The sequence below is a fragment of the Pseudopipra pipra genome, chromosome 5, assembly GCF_036250125.1.
Source record: "Pseudopipra pipra isolate bDixPip1 chromosome 5, bDixPip1.hap1, whole genome shotgun sequence".
In the NCBI taxonomy this organism is placed as follows: Eukaryota; Metazoa; Chordata; class Aves; order Passeriformes; family Pipridae; genus Pseudopipra; species Pseudopipra pipra.
In genome coordinates, this window is record NC_087553.1 from 28,554,346 (window position 1) to 28,578,846 (window position 24,501).

Sequence of the window (24,501 nt, forward strand, 5' to 3'; positions counted from 1 at the left end):
TGAGCAATCTAAAATATGATAAATTCCCAGGGGTTCCATAAAAAATGTGAGCAGGTAGAGGAAAGAGACTTTTTTTAAACCTTCCCTAGGGGCAGAAAAAGTACAGTGCAGCTTCAACCATTATAAAATAACAGAAAGCCTGGTAGAAAAGATAAATTAGGAATAATATAACCAAGGCGATATGTTTCATTTGCAGTGATACCAAAAGAGCCATTTCTCAGTCTAATTTCTTCCCCTTCTATGAAATTGTAGGTGCAAATCTGACATTTTTGTGCAGTCAGGATATTAATAATGTCTCTTCCACCCTTTTGCCTTCCCCCACTCGTGGATTCTCTGTCTAGTAAGAATTGAACTCCAGCTACAGTCTTAGTACAGTCTGGTGTAAAAGGCAAGCAGCCATAAGAAAAATATCCGTTGACAATTAAGTTTTATTACTGCTTTTGCACACAAAATTATTTCATGTTGTACTAATCACTAAATGAATGTTGATCAGAGAATAACTGACCCAAAGAAAATAATACCCATAACTCCTTTTCTAAAAGATGTTTAATGAGTATAATCAGGAATTTTTGCTCATTCTTGTTTTTCAGATGAAGCAGATCGGTCACGATGGCTACAACCCCACCTCTGTAGCTGAATGGCTGGATTCCATTGAACTGGGTGACTATACCAAATCCTTTCTAATTAATGGCTATACATCGATGGACCTTGTGAAAAAAATCTGGGAGATTGAATTAATTAATGTAAGTTGATCAATTTATAGCAGTAGTTCCTCCTAAATACATTACGTAGTACTTGTCCTTATACATCAAGGAGAAAGCAGGAAAGCAATTTTCACTACAAATACTATCATCAGGTACTGTTAATGACTACAGCTTTTATGCCTGTACCTAGGTTGACTGTACCTTTACTTCCATTTACTTTGCCATTGTCTTTAGCATGGTATTCAATCAGCATGATTGTGTTTGCCTTCAGGCTGCTGAACGACATTAAAAATATGTTTTGGGAGTTTATGGCTACAAAGCATGAGTTTTAAAGTACTTCTTATAAAGATACTTACAGTTTACTTTTTATACATACTCTGTCTAAAGTAAACATAAAACAAGGAAACCTTAAGTATAGTTATTAGGTAATGCTAAAAGAACACAGTATTTTCTTTAATTATCACTTTTGCTTGAAACTTTATTTACATGAGTCAATTACATTCGATGCCCAAATTGGGCAACCATAAACTTTAGTGTGGACTGCACTGCAGGGTAATTTGGAATGAGATGAAGTTTGTGCTGTTACAATGAAGACATTGACTGTACAGCTTTGCCAGTGGAATTTTCATGTAAGTTATGTGTCTGAAACTGAGTTGTTTTCTCTTATGAAAGATAGATGATTGTAGCTTGGGATCTGCTGTGACTTTTGAAATCAACTGTATTGTCAGTTTATCTGAACTTTAGTGCAGTCTCTACATGAAGAAAAGCCCAATATCATATTTTTATTGACTCTTCACAGACAAAAGGCTCTGCTCTTCCTTCCATTGTAGGAGATACTGCATCTTTGTTTCTGATTAGTGCCTGAGTCCCAAACAGTCAAAGGGCTACCAGTAATCATAGGCAATCAAACATAGGATAAAGCAGTTGATATAGTTTTATATTATGGAACAGTTCCCACTGTGTCCCAGGCTGGAGAAATGAAGAACATAACTATGGTGCAAAACCATGTTTCAACACAGTAACTGGTGCATGAGGCAGAAGTAGGTATAGCCTGAGACCGGCATCTAAAGAAAAGAAGAGAAAGAAAAACATAAATGGAGTTATATCATATCACTTGAAAGACAAAACCATTGCATGTTAGAATTTCTTTTCTTGCTGTTACAATACAGTCAATGTTAACTGGCACAAAAATGCAGAGTAAGGACCAAACTCTGCCTTATGTGTTATGTCTGTGGCATTCAGTGTATGTTGTAGTTGTATAATTAAAGTCAGGATATGATTGATGCTATTATAGGTGTCTGCTGCTAAGCTATTTATAACTGTGGCTTTTTTCTGTAAGTGGCTGGATTTTAATAAGAACTGGGGACCCTTTGCCTGAGAAGCTAAGTTAGATTAACAACTAGCACTGAGCTGGAAAAAAAAGTGGAAGACTCTGCTTGTATTCTGTAACTTAATTTCGCATCCCAAACATTTTGTCATAATCAATTTGGAAACAGATTACCCTTTAGCTCCCCCAAGTGGATCATTAAAACTTCATTAAAGGTTTTTGGTTTTATTCCAAACTTGCTTAAGCTGATGAAAAGGAGAGTACCTGCACTGAAGTTAACAGGAATACACTTCTGTAAAACTAGTATAAACCAGAGCTCTATATATCCCTCTAATTTTAAAGCTTAACATTATGTTCTGATTGAAGGTCTGTACTTCTTAGAAAAACACCCCCTCTTGCCATGAGTTGCAAATAGAAGCTGTTTAATAGTTGTATAAGTACTTGTATAGATACAGAAATCTATAGAGAGAAATGTTTTTCCCACTTGATATGTTTGGATTATGTTGTTCAAAAGCATAGTAAATCACAGAATATGCTGAGTTGGAAGGTACCCACAAGGATCACCAAGTCCAACCCTTAGCCCTGCACAGGACCATTCCCAAAAGTCACTCCTACAAGTTCTACATTCTGTGCATTTCTATTTTAGTCCAACCAGTATATATTTGATTGCCCCCAATCAGTAGCTAAGCTAACTGTAACGATATTATGTTCACTGAGAAAAGCTATAGCTTAGAAAATTATTTACTGTTACTTTTCTCTTTCAATTGAGGGGAATCTTTCAGAAATGGACAAGAAATTGTTTTGAAGCATTGTGCAGTCTGACAGAACAAGATACTTAGCTCTGACCAGCAGGCCTGCTGTCTGAAATTGATTTCAAAGGTCTCACTTCCCATTCGGGTGATGGCAAAGAAAAGCTTATTACAGAAAGTGTTTCATAAAAGAACGCATAAAGGTCAAAGCCACTAAGTCTGGAACAGAACTCTTCACTTGAGTAGGTCAAAATCCAGGCATTTGAAAATAAGAGAAAAACCAGACTCAGCATCCTGAAAAGAATTCAAAGTACCCTTGTTTTGGTGGCTCTTGGTGCTTAAGTTGTACGTGGAACAAGAAGTTTAATTTAAACTTATGTTCAAATATGCAATAAAAATATGTTAAGGGCTACAGGAATTATAACTTCTTCATTTTAGCTATAATTTTGAACAGTTTCAGCCACTAAACTTGACATAAAAGACATACCTGATTTGGTGCAAGGAATCTCTGTGTTTGTATTTGGTACTTCTTTCCATTTAGCCATTGGGAAATAATCCATGGGTCCCTGTAGTGAGGGGATATTATCTCTACCTTCAAATCTGTTTCTACCTCTCACTACAAAAAAAACATTGAGGCACTGGAGCATATCCAGAGAAGGGCAACGAAGCTGGTGAAGAGTCTGAAGCATAAGTCCTGTGAAGAGCAGCTGAGGGAGCTGGGGTTGTTTAGCTTGGAGAAAAGGAGGCATATTACTCTCTACATTTACCTTGAAGGAGGCTGTAGCCAGGTGGGGCTCAGTCTCTTCTCCCAGGTAACAAACAATAGAATGAAAGAAATGGCCTCAAGGTTCACATTGGGTATTAGGAAAAAGTTCTTCACCAAAAGGGTTGTCAAACATTGGAACAGGCTGCCCAGGGAAGTGGTTGAGTCACCATCCCTGGAGCTATTTCAAAAACATGTAGGTGTGGCACTTAGGGATATGGTTTAGTGGCACTTGACAGCGTTAGGTTTGTGGTTGAACTCAATGAACTTAAAAGTCTTTTCCAACTTAGATGATTCTATTATTAAAGTTATCCTTCTTGAGTTACCCCTTACTCCCATAGGACATTGGCATGATCAGAACTTTGAATCTTCTTGTCTTCCTAAGAAGAACAGTTCTTACTCTATTTCCAACACAGTTTTATTATTCTTGTAAGTTACCATCTAGGCAAGGACATTTACAAACACTGCAAAGAGAACACCAAGCATATAAGAGAGAGAGAAGGTCTGAGACATCAGTGGTAAAGGCCATCTTCCCTCAGCTTTTCTTGTCCTCTAGCTGGCTCACTGGCATTAAGAAACAAATTTAATATGCAGCTTCCTGAAATTTATTGCAAATTATTCCAGCAAGGTAATGTCTGATCTGACATGCTAGTTTCTATCAGACTTCTCTGTGTGTATATGTATATATATATATATAGAGAGAGAGAGAGAGTGTTTCTTCAAACTCAATCAAGCAGCAATTTCTAAAAGCATTTGAATCAGAAAAGTAATTTTAAAAGTTGGGATTTTTTTTCGTGTGAGCTCCCACCAGCATTCTCAGCCCTTTTACAACAGGTCAGACTGTGGCGGTTTGAGACCCTCAAAAATCCAATTTCCAAGTCCAAGCCCCCCTCCTACAATTTATTTCAGTGTGAAAGGGTTTTCCAGACATAACACAACTCAGTATGGGGGAAAGGGAATTATATCACAGTTTATTACTTAAATAAATACTATAATACATTATATACACAATTCTAATTATCTCTCCTATGGTAAAGCAACATATTTACATTAGACCAAGTCCCTCCTTTCCCTCCAATAAAAGTTCAGAAGGGAAGAAGGAAAGATCCTTTCCACTTCCAGGGCAGCAGTGTCTCTCCTCTTCAAGGCAGCAGTCATAGCTGGAGTTGTTGTAGCTGGAAAATATCTTTCTCTCTCTCTCCATTACAACGCAGGGGTCTCTCTCTCACCCCTCTCAGCCCTTCAGCTCCAACCGAAGGTCTCGCCCGTGGACTGCCTGCAGGGACAAACACTCACTTCACCATGGTCATATCACGGAATGCAGGGCATCCCGTGAAAGTCCCTTCCTTGGGGGATTCAAGCTCCTCCTAAGTCAGAACGTTTAGGGCAGCTCTCGGTTCAGTCTTTGCCCCAAGCATTCTACCAGAGCTCCTTTGCTCTGTCTCAAACTGCCAGTATGGCAAAGGGGGAAAGGAAAGCATCTTCCTCCCCTGTGTTCCTCCTGGCCATCCCGATCCAGCTCCAGGACATCTCTGCATTTCAGGACTCCCTTCAAGTGGAAGTCCACCCCCTCCTCTTCCAAAAAAAGGGATCTCTGAAGGGTTTGGGGAAATAAAGCCAAGTCTCACCCCCAAACAGCCTCCGCTGAGCTTGGTCCTCTCTCTTTCCGTGGGACAGCTCTGCGTCTCTCAGCTTGGTTCCATGCCATCTCTGCTGCTTGTTATCTTCTTTGACTCTCAGCCACAGATCTCTGTTCAGTGCTGCTCTGCCGCCATCTCAGTGTCTCTGGCTGTCCACTTACAGCAAGGAAACCCCCCCATCTTTTAGCCACAGTACTTGGCCCAGTTTAACACTGTTCCAAGTTCCTGCAGCCCCCAGCCAGAGCTGGGGGGCCTTGGCCCCCAGCAAGGCTCCTGGCCCCTCTCTCCTTGTGGCCTAAAACATGGCTACTTCTCCTCCAACTACATCATCTTCTCCCTTCTTTTCTGGTCTGGTGTGATACATTTTAATTTTGCAGGGGCACTGATTGGGTCAACACCAAGAACACCACCCCCCTGGAGTTAAACACTTTACAACTCCAGGGGAAAACCCTTTTTAACCCAGGACACAGACTTTCAGACTTTGAAGTTTAGCTTTTGTTTCACTAATTAATTTTCTTGTAGATAATTTAGAATTTTTCCAGATCCATTTCTGTCTGGGATGTGCTTTTGGGGAAGTATTGTTCTAGTTTTCTTATCCTGGGATTGCAAGTATTCAGAATGCCTTCTCCCAGTATCGGCTTTCCCAACACTTCTGTTTTTGTCTCCCAGATTTCTGGGCTCATTAGACGGATCAAATTCTGTATCCTGATTCAGATATCATTTATTCAGTGCTGTAGCTATGAGGAACTTTTCTGAAATATATATCATCTGCTGAAAAAAAGTCCAGTATGTTCTGTAATCCCCTAACCCATCTAAAGTGTGCACCCTTGCTTTAAAGTATAAACGCTCTTCTACATGACTAATCATATTATTCTTGTCTGTTATTCTGAATTACTTACATAACCTTCCCCCTTGGGGACTCCCTGTCTTCAGGGAACTTTTACCGTAGAGATTCTTCAGGCAAGATATAAACAGCTTAAAAGCACAAAGCAAGTTATTTATCCTCTAACACACAATACATTGTGGGACTAATGAGCTAGGCATTAAATCAACCCCCACCAAATGAGTCACTCAATTTAATGGGCGAGTAGTCATAGCTCAGGTATGGCCTCTGGGGCTCACTGGAACAGGCTGATCTGTGATGTTGCTGAATTGCTGTATTCTGATTGCCTTTTTTTTGTTAGGATTTTATACCTCTTCATGTGAGTGTTTTTATTCTTGAATCTTTGAGGTGCTAGGTTTTCCCTGTCTCAAAAATCTTACTTATGTCTGCAACTTTACCTTTCTTATCTCAAATGCTTCCAGCCTGTGTACTCTCTCACAGCTCCCTCTCACGCCCTAGCAATTTTCTCAGAAGGAAACTGAGAACGGTTGCACAGCTGCGCTGTACTGAAAGTAGGTCTGGAATCACAGAGAGCTGAACTCCTGGGAGGAGGGTTACATGGAAGTGGCCTGGTTTACATTTCTTCTCAATTAGTTCATCCTGCACTGTGAGTTTCTTTTTTCATGCATACTTCTTTCATATGGATGATTCGGGCTTTGTCTTCTGTAAAATTAATCTTTACCAAATGGTTCAATTACTGTCCAGATTTTGAGCTTTTGGGGAAGTGTTCTTGATACTCTCTCCCAAATTGCATTCCTTAAGGTATAATGATTGCCATTCAGGGTCAGAGCAAAGATACTAGAAGAGAGAAATTAGCTGCCAATGGGCTGCCTTCCATTAGTTTATAGCTAAATACTTTGGACCCTGCACAACATCACTGACAAGATCCACAATATATTATATGTTCTTTAGTTTTATTTAAAGCTACTGCGTGATTATTGCACCACAGCCCACTAGATTTTGTACTGGAGGAATGAAAAAGTCTAAAAATGGCCATAGTGAAGCAGATCAGTCCATCTACCTAATCCTCCGTGGTGTCTATAAAAATCATCATAAACAAATGACCAGGGAAGGTTACATGGATAGGACAAGCATATTATCAGCATAGCATTCTTTTAATAATAATTTTCAGCTCAGGGACTTTTGGAATTGGGCCAGTTCTTCCCAGCTGGTCCTTGACTTTTCAACCTCTTATCATCATCAAGTTTTGTGATCTTACTGCTAGTCTGCTTTCCTACAGAAAGTATAAATACATTGAGCTGCAGAGGTCCATTCACAGATCTCTTCAGGAATTCACTAGGAATCTTCTTCCACTTTGAAAACTGCATTTTCTCCTGCAGTTTCCTGGTTTAACCAGCTATTTCTCCATGACACAACCTCTTCTTATGGCTTAATGTCATAACTGCTGCTATGTGGGTTTTTTTTTTCTTAAAAGCCTTTTAAGAGTGGCTTCATCAGAAGACTTTAAAAATTCATGTAAACAAGCAGATTCTCTACATATTTTTGACTGTTTTAAAGAACACCAATAGGTTCTTGAGATATGAGGCATCCTTACATGCAGTCACTTTAACTCTTCCTGGTTGTATTTATCCATATGTGCATTTTCACATTCCTACTATTTTGCCTGAGACAGGCTAGTATTTCCATGAATCTTCCATGAAACTGTTTCCAAAAATTGGCATCAATTCTGTCACTCTTCAGTCCTCAGATAACAAGTTTTTAAGGGAAAAGTTATACATCATTGCTAGCAGTTCAGCAAATTCATCCTTGAATTCCTTCTCTATTTATTTTTTCTGTGCTGTGGTTCATTTTACATACTTTTATAATTTCTCCTTTCAATCATCTGATTTGTAAACCGAAGAGTCTTACTTCATTTAGCAATTTCATACTTCCAGAAATCCTTGTTCTGTATCTATCTGGTCCTTCTCTTTACAGCTCCAGTACAGTTGCAGAGTGCCAGTGATACATGTCTAATTTCAAGGTCAGAGTTCCTTTATATACATATGTAGCTTGAGCCTATAGGTCTAATAGAAACCACTGTGTCCAGCTTAGTTCCCAAAGCTCTCATGAGGCCTTAGCTGACTAATACACCTACCACATCCATACATCTTACAATCTCTGCTTAAAGAACTTTAATATGAACCACATACTGCATTCAGATTCCTTGATCAGGTTAGTCTCTCGCTTTGCAGCCCTCTCATCTACTCCAACAAGTAGTAACTCCAGATAGTAACTCCACAATTTTACTGGGTAGTACATACCAATTGGATGGATTTTGTACAGTGCTCACTTGACAGCTTAATTTCCCATGCTATATAGCATGAAAAGATGCCTTTTTCTTAGGAGGGCTGTCCTTCAGATTCTGTTTGAAAAATTACTCTGTGACTCTCCTTCTCTTGTTGTTACTTAATTTCCCAAGCATGCCACTCTGCAGTTTTTGGAAAGGAATGAAACATACATCTCAATAACATATTCTCAGACACTTTGACTGAAGAATTACAATTCCTGTTCCTTTGCCTCTTTACCTCAGAGCCTCTTGCTAGATGTCATATCACTGAAAAGAACTAAGACTGCTTGGAGTCACAGTCCTTTCTGATCTCCCAGAGATACTCCTGACTGATAAAGATGCCCATAGCTCTTCCTGTAGTTGCTTTCTAAATGGCTCCAACATATTTGATGATCAGGAGAGCTTTCAAGACCATGAAGCTGCATTAGCAATAAGCTGTGGGATCTCAAGTTGTTAGGTATTTTGTTATTAAAAATATCTTCTACAGTTGTTGAGTGTAGAAAACTGTAGGACTTTTTCTTTGTTCACTCTTTCCAGACATTCAGGACCATATTCCTAGAGTATTCGATAAGGTACTGGAAGATAATTTATGTGAACCAATATTTCTTTCAAGACAACCATGTCGATGTACTGATGCAAAACCAGAAGTCTTGTATTTCAAAGTTTCTAAATTTCAGAGTTTCTCAAGCACATTCTAAAATGCTTGAGAATGCCTTTGACATCTTGTAAAAATAAAATGTGCCTGTTTTACTGAAGATAAAAAATTTCTAGTGTTTGAAAGTTTTATGGGAATCTTTAAAATTCTCTGCCAGGCAGACTGAACTTTGGGTCTTCTCACTCATTAGTAAAGTAGCAGTCTATTTATAAGATGCAGTAAGACATTTAAGAAAACCTTTTCTGCTACATTTGTGGTGATTTTTGTATTCAGTAACTACAGTTTTGAAATGGTTAGTGCATGGCCTTGATTGATTTGAGGAAATATGAAGGACACCTTCGGTATCCATTCAAATTCTTTGGCACATCTGTTTTGCAAAACTATTCTAATTAATATAAATATAGGACCAAATATTAAGCATTTTTTTGACAACAAGGTAGTTTTTCATATGTTTCACATCAAAAACTCTGAAGATCAGTATGGAACTGAATAGCTTTCATCATGACACATTTCTTTATGAGGTAAGACATGTATATGGATTTGTTCAGTTGCTCCTGCATTAGTAGAACAATGCGACAAATGAGGTTATATTAATATGTATTAGCTACTATGGTTGCAAATACAAAGGATAATTGTCCAAAATACTTTTTTTCCATTTTAAATTGAATCAGTACGTTCATTGCGTGTACAAAGAAAGTTATGAGGTGTTATACAAAAAGTATTTTTTTTGCCCATACACAATAGTTGTGTAGATTTTTTTCATCCAGGGCTCTCACAGAGATCTCAAAAAGGTTTAAATACTGTATATCTTTGTTTCTTTTGCAATAATTAAATACTTATCAATTGTAATCATATAGTGGATTTTTTCCTTTGAATCTTGCATTTGAAAATTATTCTGCAATCAGATTCTTTTCTGCTTTGAATACTGGTAGCAGCTCCATTAGTCACTCAGTTCCTAAAGTACTATGGATGTTACTTATAATTTAGAAATCGTTGTTATTTTGTAGTATTGCAGTGGCTGTTTCTAGAAATCTCATTGAAAGCTTGTATCCTCAACAAATCCATGTGCCAATATTTTAACTTCATAACATGTTTAACATTTTGCATAGGTAGTGATCTTATAGCCTTTGAGTGATTTGATATGTAAACTTCCATCTGTTCGTTATGCTAATGAAAATACTTTTTCAGTACATCATTCTCTTTCCTCTGTACTGTTACTTGCAGCAGATGACATAAACCGTGGCAATTTTTTTAACCATCTACTGTTTACCTCTTCCCACTCCCACCTTGGATCATGGCAGTGCTCAGACTCCAGAGGAGTGGGAGGAAAAACAAATCTTTTAGTTCAAGTACAGTGTTTTATTCAGTTTACAATACAACATGGTAAAGAAAGAGAGAAAGAGGAAACATTTGCTCTGTGAACAATGTAATGACAGTTTTTTGGTAGTATAGCGATTCTTTTGTAACCCATCTAGTGTCATTTTGCACTAGAGGTTATTTAAATAGAAGACATGATAAAAGTACTTTGAAGTAATTTTCCTAATTCTGTTATTTCCTTATGCTATGGCAATAACAAAATAATACTGTTTCCTGATTTAAAAGTGATAGTAAAATAACCATGTTTGATCTGTACATCTAGCCGTTGAATTTTGCAGATTTTTTAATGTTTCTGATATCCTGCATTTATTTCTAAATACAAGGATTTTAGTCCTATCAAAATGGTATGATTTTTTAACAATCACTTTTCCCTCTTTTCGGAGGCAAATATTTGCATTAGAATTCTTAAAACCAGAGCTGTCCCCCTCTCCTTTTCTCTTTTATTTCTTTCCTTCTCTCCCCTCCACGATCTCTTCAAACAAATTATAATCAGGTAGTGATTGGCAGCCATTTTTAGTACTAATAATCAAAGCTGAGCAATTTTAGCACCTATTGTATTCCACCTGCAGGATCATTTTCTTGTCCTGTAACACAGTAAGAAGCACAAATGATTGATTTAATAAAAAAATTATCTTACATTGTAAAGCAACCTGCCCTGCCAATTACCAGAGAGCGTACTGACTCTGAAATATCCTAACGAAATCTCCCTCCATTCAGAGAGCAAATAAATTGCCTTATCATTTGATTTTCTCTCTAAAATCTCAGTGTTCCATCAGAAGGTTCATATTTCAAGTTTTAGAATGTGATCTCCTTTCCAGGGAGTACAATAGACTTCTTATTTCCTTTACAACCACTGCAAAATAACCTCTTCTGCCAGCCCACAAGTTCTCTATGAAAACAGATAAAATAGTCACTAAATATTTTGTTGTCCTAGGCAACAACTTGTTCTGCCTTCAGTAGCTTAGAAGAGCCTTGAATAAAGAGTTATATTTTACCAGTTTAACCTTTTCATGTTGAGCCAGCAAAAAAGTTGGATTTCTATTGTATTTTTTTTAAGCTGATATTAATTTAGAAATTTCACACACATCCTATTTTTGAATTTGGCCTCTGAAATGTGCAGTCTTAGGATTGTAGTAAAAGATAGTTGCTCTAAAATGTTTTCATTATGAGTATTTTATTTTCTAGACAATATTTGTGATACTTGTGCTGGAATAAATGGCTTGTTTCAAATGTTTGCATTTTCTGCCCACAAAACCTACCTCTCACAGTTTTAGCCTATGGCATTTTAAAGCAGATTGTGTTGATTGAAGGTCAATATAAAATAATTCAAGTTGATGATAGATAAAAGCAAACAAGAACATAATTGTGTTACCATTGTAAAGCAATACTTCTGTCTTTGAAGAAATTTGAAGTGATATAAAATCATAAAGAAGTATCCCTTTTTTGTAAAGAAATAATGCTGCAGAATTTATTACATAATGTTTTCAAGGACTGCAGTACTATTTAATGCTTTTAAAAGAATACTGTGTTTTTCAAGTAAATCTCCTGTTCAGCAGTGTGCAAAGGAGAAATCATTTTTCTTTTAAATGTTTAAAAATCTTTTTTTTCTGCTTCTACATTGTTCTATAGGATATTATGTGGAGTCAATATTTCCAATTAAAATTCCCAATCAAATTTGTCTTCTGTGCTCAACTGATTTTAATAGTTAGAGATAAAGGGGACTGAATGGCAGTCATTTTAGCTTTAAAGATATTGAAGATCAAAAACATTTTAGAAATATTTTCCCTGTAAAGCACATTTTGTTAACATTCTCGGGCGTAAGAGCCAATGCAGTGCTGTGCCATATAGACCTATCAGTGTGATTAATGTGCCAGAAATAGGACAGCAGCATTGTCCTGGGTCTTTTCCTTGATTCTCCCATTTCACATTGTTCAGAGCTAGCTTGGATGTCTCTGCAGTCCACTGCATTTGTATCATACAGATATGGTCCTGGATTTAAAAAAAGACTGAAAAGTATTATACCAAGATTATTAATAGAAGTAAGGTCAACGTTTTTCAACATATTAAAGATGAGAGGAAGAGAAGTATTTACTTAAATATAAAAGGTTCTATTGCAGCCTACAGCCAACAGGGCTTGTGTCCTTAAAGTCATCTTCAAGGATTTTTGTCTTTCACTGGTTTTAACTTTCAAAGGATTAAGATTTTGGTCACTTTTCATAAAGGACAATTCAAAATTCAAGTAGCTGATGCTGCTGAGAAACCTGTCATATTCAGTCTGTGTTATTTCAAAATTACATACCATTATCTACAGTTATAATGGCAGCCCCAATGTTTACATCCTACTTATTGGCAGGTATTTGTGATCCCTTTCGTAATGATCAAGACACTGCAAGGTTAAGTAGATTTAACTCCTGATTTATATTCCTACCTGGGTTTGTACTTCCTTATTCATTGCTTATTTTAAAGCATGCAGTATTCATCCAAAAGTAGTATTTGTACGTATTTGAATTCAGTACTATAATTTGAAAAAGAATTTGAGAAAATGCAGTTAAACTCATTTCTTTGTGCAGTGATATTCAAAATGTTATTCAGATAATGAATTACAACATAGCTATTGTGAATGTCTTTGTTAATAGAAAATGAGAGCTCTTTCTGATTTTATGGGGTTTAAAACAGAAAGTCAGTTTCAAAATCTATTGCAATGTTTTATCTGTGTTTTTTTTCATTGATGAACTAAGCACCTGATTCAAATGCACTAATGACAGAAGCTACTGGAAAAAATGTAAATATACCTTAGTTATTCTTTTGTTTGTGTGTTGAAAGCTGGATCAGAACCTGTCTGAGTCAGTCAGGTTATATGAACACACTGATTAGTAAAGGACATATATCGGTTTTCCAAATAGCATTTTTTATCACTCTGGAGGCATCAGCCCAAGCACCTGGCCATTGTGATTTTCTCAGGGTCTGGACTTCATGATGCCATTTAAAGCAATAAATTGAATAATAACCCTCTTGGGAAGTTGCAGAGGAGCTGCTAATGGCTGTCTTTCAGTCTCTATCATCAAAAGGATTTTTTTCCTCATCGCCTCTTCACATGCATGATCTACTTGAAAAGTCATATGTCTTTCTTTAAAATACTTTCCCCTTCAGTAAGCTACAAAGAAATGCATATGCAGTCACATGCACACATGAAGCACAAGAGGAAGAATTATGCAGAGCTAAGTATTTAAGACATTTGTGTTCCCACACGCAATATGGTTCTACTGTGCTTTCAGTGAACGTAACCAAATGCAGGGTAGATTGTGCTTCCTGTCTTATGAGTTAAATTTATGTAAGATTTATATAAGCAATAGATAAGTATCAAAGCCATAGCCGAGGAGGATGGATGGCAAAACACCGGGCTAGTTCATAAATTTACATTATTAAAGAGAAGTGATAGATCTATGCTGCTCCTTTAGTTGAAGCTGAGCAACAATTTGCAAGGAGAAATAATTCTTCTTACCTGCTTTTAATAGTAAAGTATACAGGAGCACTAGTGACACCCACCAAAAAAAATTCATTATCTTGGGTTATCTGCTCTGATCTGTGAACATTTTTTTTTTCTTAATTTCTGGTTCCTTGGGAATCAGAGGTATGTGACAATGTGATAGAAAAAAAATTACAGAAGTTTAATATGCCTCTAAGCATATAGAGGGGTTGGCTTTGGAAATTTGCTAGAACTGAAGCGTGGGAAAGAGGAAACTGAGAAATAAGGCGATTTGGTAGTAAATGAGGGAGTTATATGCAAGGATGAGATGTCAAGAGTGGGCAACAAGTGCCACTAGATGCCAATGGGCTTAGCAAGAAGGACTAGAAATACATAATGAAGAAACAAACACAGAGTATCTGTGTCATTTAAAACAGAAAAAATATTAAAGTCCTTATTTTATGTCTATCTAAAATGAAAGCAAATGACTACACAGATACATAGAGAGTTTCAAATATTCAAAATTATTTTCACAATTAGGTTTTTTCTGTTTTCCTTTAGTCAAATCAGCTTGCTGACCCTTTGCATCAGAGAATCATCCTCAAAGTTTGATAGCAAGCACCTGATCAAAAAGTATAGTTTCTCTCAGTATTTTATGGTGTTATTATTAAACAATATAATATTATGGATATCAAATGATGATTTACAGAAATGGGAAAGATAATACATGTCAGGTATTATAGAAGAAATAAAACATTGGATAATTGTTTCAGATAAGAAGATTTGTGTCAAGAATACATTGATGTAAGAAAGAGTTTAAGAGTTTAAAAAAGATTCTTTGGAGATGTTTCATTTAAGCTGAGGTTCTCGGCAAAATATTTTCTTGTGGATTTTGCTTCAGCCTTTCACCACAAGATTTCTAATGGTTGCTGGAATTCAGATAAGGAAGAGAAGCAATCTGGCTGCTATCTCCTCTGCATTTCCCCAGGGATTTAACACAGATTATTCCAGTGTGTCCAGGATAAAACCCCCTCACTGTTTTGCAGGACGTACTGTTAAGCAAAATGACTGAGATTTTGTGTTTATTGCTGACAATTTGTTATATTTCCATAAGCAACAGCATTTTAGCATCCCATTTGTTTGTGTTATCCTAATTATTTTTTTCTGTGTAAGTATGGAATGAGCTACTGGATGTTTTCTATAGAAATCAAGGAAGATATTGCTCATAATTAAGCACAGACCCCTTAATAGGAGAATGAAGAATTTTATTTGGTCCTGAAAACTCACTTATTTTGTTTGATTCTGCATGTAGCAATTATAAAGACACTAAATATACTCAGAAGGTCTGAAATATAAATCTTCTGATGTGAAAATGTCAAGGTAAATTGAAATGAATAAGAGAATCAGAAATGTGTTTACTGATACTGCAGAAATGTATCACAGCCAACATAATTCTGAATATCTGAAATCTTGTACTCGGATTCAATCTTTGTCATGTCCTCATGTCTTCAAAGTAAAAAAAATAAAGAAAAAACAAGCAAATAAGCAAAAACACACAAAAAACCCAAACCAAATGAAAAACAAAACCAAAAAACCCAAACAGAAAACCTTTCCAGTTATCTGCCAAAATCTCTATCTCTGTATAACAAATCATTTTATTGAATTGTAAGACAGATGAGTTTTACTGATAATACCTACAGTCAGTTTTTACATGCAACTAGTAAAGTAATAAGTAGTAGCATGCTTTATTTATTTCAGAAGCTAGCTGACACTTGGCTTTGAAAAATACTGTGTGAAATCAATTATTTTCATTGTACATCTTGTTTTTTGCTTTATCCCTTTTATCTCAAGGGCAGTTTCCATTAAAGCATTTTGGAGCTTTGTTTGTTCTCACTATGAGTTTCTCACCTGAATTCCTAACCTGTTTAGCTGACATGCTGAAAGTAAGTTGTCCTGGTACATAAAGAATTGCACTGGTCAGTGCAATGTACATTCTGGGATGTATCTAGAGGCCTAATACCCTCAGTACTTTGACCGAAGCTGTCTTGCCAGCAGCTGAAAATTTGGCTTGGTGGTACATGTGTCATAGTTTGTGTGTGTCTGTGTGTCTGTAAAGTTTTGGAGTTCTTCTGTATCTCCTCATAAAACTTATTGATATTTTAGTAGCCCAGCATGCTTGTTCAGTGCATTACTTGCCATGAGGCTTTTGAGAATGTTTTAAATGCATGTACTCAACTGACTGTAGCAGTAGAGTACTGTAAGGTGTTCAGTCATATGTGAAGCTATATACAAAGCAATATAAAAACCCAAGCATTACACAATCATTTAATAGGATGATGTAATTTAGTATGTACTTATCCTGATCTGCTTCTTGTGTTGTGTTTATTTTGCTTATGTCATCCCTCCCCTGGCTTTTATTTCTTAAAACTTTTCTTTTGCCAGTCTTCATATGGTATTACAGCATGAGCAATAAAACCCAAGACTAATGACATTCTCACAGAGCTTTAACTCAACCACTTTCTCTCCTCATGGATAAACAGAAGGAACCTGTTACACTGTCAGTATTTTAGAGTACATCGTCTAACCAGCTATTCCTAAAATGCTTCAAGTTTCTGAAAAGAGTTTGAAGCATTTCTTTACGAAGTTTTGCCAAATAAAGGACAATATTGGGCAAAATTCATAACTATATCTTTCATCTGTGCATTATATTAATTAATCATTTTACGTATTCCACTTATTAAGTGGGTGAAGGGAGCAAGACATTGCATTGTTGGAAAAGCTTATGCTTTTCATATACATGTGTTAATTTTTAAGTTCTTTGCAACGATTGGTCCTGCAGTATGCAATCATGGATATACTGGAAACTTTCCAGATTATTTTATTTCTGCTAAAATGAGTTGGCTCAAGAAAGAGACACTGTTTTTTGTAACAGAATCACAGTTCTGAAAAAAAAATTTTGAAATTTGGAAAATCTTGAAAGTTTATTTCATTTAGCTAGATGATCACTTGAAATTGCAGACAACAGGAAAGAAATCGTTAGTGTTTTCTTTGACCTGTGATGAACATGTTATATTCTATTTTAGCAAAAGAGGGATCTATGAAGGAATAAAATTTCAGTTGCTGGCTATATCAGTGAAATTCATATTTACATCTCAGTCATAGGAGATACATGTCAAGTTTCTTGCTATAATCATTGAAGATATGCAGTCATTTCTCTGATATGATTCATCTCATCCTAAAGCAAATGCTTCAGTTACATCAAATGAGTCATGCCTTAAAGGTGCTATTTTTCTCTGTTAATTAAAGGAACCTTTACATGAGTACTGAGGTCTCTGTTGTGGACAATTTATATGCTGTAAGACAAATATCACTCTAAATCTGTACATGGCTTTGTATGTGAGAAAATGCAATAGAAATTATTGACTTAAAAAATGTGATATCCAAGAAAAATAATAATTAAAAATAATAATAGTCCCAGTATCAAAAGTTCTGAGATGAAACCTGTTTCCCCTAGAAACCTGTTCTCAATTGTAGAAACATTCTGGAAAGTCTTGGTATGTTCTGAGAAGGTTATTGTACCACACCATTGTATACCAACACGTTTTATGATTAACAGCCACTGGATGTACCAGAGTGCTAAATGATGCCTACTCTTTAGGAACATCGTGTGTCATACATCTAGGTTCTTTTCAGTCCTGCAACTATATATCTCTTACTTCTATGTCATTTGTATCACAAAAGAGAACAACTTTTGCCATGTCTTTTTAAATCCATACTCTTAGTTATATATAGAAAGAATAGCTAAAGGAAATAACCTCATTTTTCAGAGATGCCATTTTCCTGAAAAGGTCTAGAATAATCCCATATGAAACAGATTTTCCTATTCCCTTTTTAAATTCCCTTATTCTATCCAGGACCTATGATTCTTATTCAGGAAAGACAAATCCCATTCAAATAGCACAAACACAAAATTTAATTATGCTTTCCTATGTGCTGAAAACAGAGGAGCCATACATACAGAATCACCAACTCCTGCCCGTATTCCTGAGATTAGTTGAAAATACGAATTAGTTTGAATAGGTTCTTACAGTTATAAAAAGGCACGTTATGAAAAACATATTTTAGAGTGCTCTTGATATTTCTGTGCATCATTTTAGTACCGTTTTGCACATATCACCAGAAAGATACTAAGGTGTGCTTCAGGGAATTGAGAGAAGACAAAAAAGGTTCACGAGCTAGTTGAAAAAGTCCAATTAAAAGATATCAGTAAAAGAATTTAATACTGTTGACAATACCACTATCAGCTACAGAAGGGATGTGACAGAACTTTATAGGTTTGAAGCTTAAAACTAGAAAGTTGTCAGAGTAGTGTATTCAATTTTTTAAAAAGTAAGATTACATTAAAAAGACACATTTAAATTAACTACAGGAAAAAATATTCACAACATATGAAAAGTTTGAAGGAAAGGTCTCTAAATGAGCAGTGTAAACATCATCCTTTGATACGTTTGAAGTAGGTGAAAACCGGCGTACAATAAAGTAACAGCCCTGTGTGACAGGAGTGCAGGGCAGAAACCTAGTTGGAATCTCGCCAGCCTTAACTTGTGTGATTCAGTGGCGATAACACATATTAACTTTCCCACCAAGCAGCATATATTGCCATACTGATTACAAGATGGCATTTTAGAGTCATTGTAATAAAGGAAAATTCCACTAGGTGGGTCTGGTGCTCTTCTAACAGGGACCAAGAATGTTAGTGCATGGCAATTCTGTGCTCTTTTTTTTTTTCCTGTGTTGTTTTCCTAACTATTCTGAGTATGTCAAAATCCCAAGATTTAGTTATATTTTGAATAGTAGCATTAATACCATAGTTCTTGACTAAGGATAAAATAGCCTTGGTCAAATAAGACCGAGGTATGAGACTTTAGTAATGTGAAATTCCATTGGTAAGTAATTAGTATTTATCTAACTGCTAGAATTTATCTAAACTGCTAGAGCTGTGTTTTACTTTAGCCTTCAAAATTACCTTCATGAACTTGTAATCTTGTACTGTAATCAGAGTGGACTTTTAATTACATTTTTTATGAGTATCATCAATCTAAGTAGAATTTTAAATGAGTACGGTCACTGCATTTAAAACATTTTATCATCTAAGGTGGAATGTGACAATAGGACATGAGCAACTGTGCAGCCAGGGGACTTTCTTTTTGTATGGGCCATTGCTTAAGTAGGATATTTGTTTAAAAAAACTTCTCTAGAGCTCTGCTATGGCCCACTTCAGCCATTCATGTTTTTATTAAAATCAGCTTAGAGTTATCACCTTTTCCCGTTGCAATTCCTCTATTTCACAAATACCAACTACTTTTTTTCTCAAATAGCCTGAGATATACAACTTGAGAAATGCACCTTGCATATTCTCAGCTGTTTCCCCAACACCTGTATCTCCCAGATGTGTCAATCTGGTCTAGTAAAAAGTGTTACTCATTACTACAAGTCTTGGCCTTTTGAGAAGGTTTAGAATGAGTTGCTGTTCTACAAAAGGTGCAGGATTTTCTATATTAAATAAAAAAAAAAAAAGGGTCTGAAAAGTTTTTCTGTCTTTTTTTTTTTTTCATTTCTGCTGTTACACAGTTGGTTATTATTGCTAACATAGTACATGTTATTAATGCTAGGTAACTGCAAATATTTCCATAAACTGACTACAGAGCTCAGTTTGTTTCAGCTGTGTTTGGATTTTCCTAATATGCTAATGAATGAATTTCAGAATATTATGGAGAATAATACAGAAAATACAACAGAACAGATATGATAAATTCCCAGTCTGCACACCAGAAAACCAATTCTGGTAATTAGTGTTTTTTAAACTAATTCAGTATATGTGGTCTTATGTTTATTTCTGGTGGACATGTAATCTCATGTGCAACAAATATAAGCCTATTGACAATAGCTCTGCTGAGACATTAGAAATTATTGTCAGACCCACAATGCAACACAGACTGCCATCAGGCCTGAAATGAGAGCTCATGCCATGTACTACTGACAATTAAAATTCATCTGACATTAGTTTTCCAGTTTAAATATTGAGTAGTCACAAATCAGTCTTTCAAAAAGCCCCTGGATTGAATGTCACAAAAAGTAGGAAGCAAAAGACAAGGACATTTCATAAATTCTTATGTTTCTTCTGCCCTTTCAAGTTCTTAAATGTATGTCTCGCATGAGATTGTCCATTTTACAGAAAGTGTGTACAACAAAATCAGTGCTAATTTGTGCTTGGATGCGCTTTTCTGAGCTTATGTTTATGCTGGTTTGTATCTAGGGTCTAACAGCACTCCCACAATTAACATGATCATCATCTCCAGAACTTGTGGATACTTTCCGCAGATAATGGGGGATTTTTTTAACTCACTGTTAAGAAAGCTTGTAAAATTAGCCATGCATTGTTATTAAATATAAAGGTGCAGACCATCTACTTATCAGCTGTTTTCATCTAATGCTATGCCACACAACCTATGCAGGGAATTTTAAATGGATTGCTGCCCCACTTTACCAGAATAATCTTCTTACTTCTTTTCATGGTATGTGTAGAATGGAGATCTACTTCAGTCATTGAACAAGACTAGAAGTAGAGGTATTTCCCTGTACACAAGGATCTAAAAAGATTGCAACAACCAAAAGACATTCATCAAGAAGAGTAAACCAGTCTGAAGAGGGCTATGGCATTTTTTAAAGAACACTGATTTGACTTGGAGACGCAGAAAGTTCCATCTTTTTCTGATACACTTTTTCTAAAGCTCATATTCATTTTTTTATTTTGCCACAGCCAGTCATCAATATCAGAAGTATTGTAAAGGTGTGATGTAAATGCTTTCTAAGCTCTAGAAAGCTTGCCTAAAAATGCCAGGTAAATAGAAGATCAAATGTGCAACGGATTGTGATTCATGTGTTGAATTACTCTTGTGACTTCTGTCATTCTCTGTCACAAAGACAAGACCAACTAGAACAAGATATAACAATACAGCATATATTGCTGTATTGTGAACACATAGATAGAAATGTATCTATGAAGACAAATTAACTCTCTTTGTAGTCAAATGTAATTAAGCACCCAGTAGCCAGTACAGAAATGTGGGGATTTCCAATATTTATTTTTACCAGAGTGAAGTTGGAGCAGACATGCCTTTGAAATACAAAAAAACTACTCTGTCTTTATGATTAAAACCCAGAAACTCATGAGTTAACAACTAATGGAAGCTTGCTTTTCAGTTATTTCGACTAATGTTTCTTGACTTAACCATGAAATCATTGTAACAAATGCTAAGGCAATGTGGGTGTGAAGATCTAGCAAGGAGCATTATTTGTTTTTTCTTTTCTAAGCAACACTACTAGCACTACTACAAGACTACTGAGGTTCAGTTCTGACCACAAGCCATACCTTAAACAAAGAAAGAGTACGTACTTAGAGAATGCCATTATTCACCATCTACAACATTTATGTGAAAACAAAATGGTCTTCTGACAACATTTAGACATCTCAAGTTTATCTTACTCCTCAAGATAAAGAACAGAGAGGTCAGTCATTGTGGCATGAAAAACTTTTTCATATGGTTCATAATTGGCATTGCCAGAATTTTTGAACTCAGAAGCCTGAAAGTATATTTCTTTTCTCCTGGTATTTCAAAAGAATATTTCTATTATGTCTTAAATATTGTTTATGATTGGGAGCTTTATTTCAAGACTAACCTCTCATGGTATGTTGTTTCTCAGGAGAACATATAAAATGTCACAAATCAGCTTGACAGATCTTAAATTTTCTTAGTGGTTCTTAACACAAAGAAAATTTATGACAGAAAGAGACAGAAAACTTTGAAGATTGTTTTTGATTAAAATTCTGATTTCACACATGGTTTGCAAAGGCATTATTACATGCATTTCCATCAGGACTGCACAGGATACTACCTCTTAAATTCCGTGTAAGTGTCCATTATTCCTGGTGGATTTGTACTAGCTGCAGTAACAAGCAAGCAACAGACATAACCTCTCTGGCTTATGGTACATCCCCAAATTAGTTGTGACCTTAGAACAATGAATTCCATAGCTATGTCGATCTAATAAATTAAACAGTGTTCAGAAAGTGTCTCCAGGCACTAGAGCACACATTTGGAAGTTTCCAGGTACCCTTTTGGCATACACCTACTAGCATTGAAGAGCTGCTTGAAAAAAGATTTATTTTTTTTTTTTTGCTTCTTCCTCTATTTTTCTACTCATTGCATTGTATCCTAGTATTCCAGAAAAGGTGGGAGCATTTGTGACCTCAGCACAGTTTTTACCCTGGTATCAGAAGGTATATACATGCATTAGACCACCTTAAAAATTTCCTGTGCTATCTGCAATGACAAATGTGTATATTTAACTCCCAGTTCTTTTCATTTCAGTTATACTGAAACTCATCTTGATTACTGTCTTTCTATAAGAACACTTATATAAAATTCTAACGACTTGGATCTCAATGAGGAGTTTTAATTAGTGACAAAAGTTTTCCTTTTCTGTCTTCCTCATAATACTGTCATACAAGCAGCAGATGAAATGTTTAAATTTTAATGTGTACTGCAGCATACCCCTTTGATTTGTGTTGTAAATACTATCTGGCAGCCTGCCTGCCCTTATTACTGTGTTTTACTTTATTACTATACATGATTTTGAAAAATTACTTTAAGAGTTGATAAAAAGTATGGGTGAGAATAATCTAGGTATTTGCTGTTATATATCTTATATTATTATTTTGTTCCCAACAATTTTGCTCTGCTTTTCAGTGATCTCACATTCTATGATATCCAAGTTTTAGGATTGCTTTCTCATTTTGACATCAACTGTAAATTAAAGTCTGCTACTTTTTCTGTTGCTTACTCTGTAGACATTACTACATTAACATTGTAAACTCCTCAGAGCAGGGATCACTCTGTTATCTGCATAGTGCTTGTCACAGTGACTTTCTGACTCATAATCAGTGTTTCTATCCACTCTAGAAGAAAAATTATTTATATCCGTATTTTGTTATGAGTGATTTTAATTTTATTTCCATTTGATCGGATAAAAAGCAAGCAAAACAGACTCCTGCTGTCCTGCACTGACGGGGTGGCTCTGTTTCCCTGCACTGAAGTGCAAAGGTGTCATTTCAGTGGTCTCATATATCCTGGCTTACCCCATGGAAGCTGGTTTATCCTTTACCAATTAATTGTTCCATCCCAAATTTTATCCAAGGGGATATCTGTTGAAACTCCTGGTACCACAGATGTGGTGCTTTCAGTAGCTGTGCTACCTGGGTACATCAGCACAGGCTGAGGTCACACGTCTGGGCAGCTGTTCAGTTGGTGCTTAAGTACATCTCAGCCTGTGACTTGCTTCCATTGGGAGTATTTGCCTGTCTCATGGTAGGGCAGGAATATAGAGGGGGAACCTGATACCCCACTGACTGTGCTGCAGCACTTCAGCAGTCAGATGTGCCTGGCAGGTGGGATGGTGTGGGTGCAGGCAGCACCCTCCGTTGCGGCTACAGCCTCTTTCCCTATGACTGGCAGTGCCTGAGCCAGAAATGACTCAACCTCCCTGGTAAGATACCAACGGAAGTCTCGAGCACTGTTTTTTAAAACTGTAGTGTTTCAAAGCTGAACTAAGCTGACGTGTAACGCATACCATAGAGCTCCATCGTCTCTTTTATGGAGTCACTTTGCGGAACATTTAAAAGAATGTTTTACCATTGGTGCTGGAACGGAATGGATTTTGAGAATAGATGAAGGTACAACAAGAATTAGCAAGAGTCCAGAAATGGCGGGGTCCTACAAGACTGGGGGCTCCTCTGGGCAGCACAGCAGAGCCTGGCAGCCTAGCCCCATCCCACTACCCTAGCCAGGAGTAGGGCAGCCAGAGGGGGAACCAGGGCAGCCTTAGGCATTGGGCACCTTCCTGGGGAAGGGAACAGGTTGAGGCTGCCCTGGGATGTCGGCCCACGGGTGGGTGTCAGGATCAGGCAGGGTGTGGGGACTGGAGTCAGACATGGTCCCAGGCTTGTCATGCAGGGCTTCCTGATGGCAGTGTCTGGGGGCCTCCCTGATGCCACAGGCACCAGAAGGGATGTGCTTTGGGCCCTCACCAGAAGCATAGAGGTAGCTGAATGCAATATAACAATGGCATGTGACTAGTGACTCCTTTTATTATTAAAATCCTCCAGAATGTAACAATCTTGTTGTTTTTATAGTTTACAATATATCAGTAATTTTTTATTTGATTTGAGATTATTTAGACCTTTCAACAAATTCGTAGGTTTGGATATAGTAATCTACTTGCTTATATCATAGAATCATGGAATCATAGAATGTTAAGGGGTTGAAATGGACCTTAAAGATCATCTAGTCCCAGCCACCCCTGCCATGGGCGGGCACACATCCCAGTACACCACGTTGCTCAAGGCTTTATCCAACCTGGCCTTGAGCACTTGCAGGGTTGGGTTATCCACAACCTCTCTGGATAACCTGTTCCAGTGCCTCACCACTCTCATAGTAAAGAATTTCCTCCTAATATCTGACCTAAATTTCCCCTCTTTCAATGTGTACCCATTACTCCTTGTCCTATCACTACAGTTCCTGATGAAGAGTC

At 36.6% G+C, this 24,501-nt stretch overlaps 1 protein-coding gene across 7 annotated transcripts in view; it reads left to right on the plus strand.

Moving 5' to 3' along the window:
* Positions 1-24,501, plus strand: part of ANKS1B (ankyrin repeat and sterile alpha motif domain containing 1B) — a 420,219-nt gene that overhangs the window by 263,722 nt on the left and 131,996 nt on the right. For all 7 annotated transcript variants that reach the window (XM_064655362.1, XM_064655363.1, XM_064655364.1 and 4 more), the window contains one exon: positions 591-743. In XM_064655362.1, the coding sequence (XP_064511432.1) occupies positions 591-743 (153 nt within the window). The remainder of the gene's footprint in view (positions 1-590; positions 744-24,501) is intronic.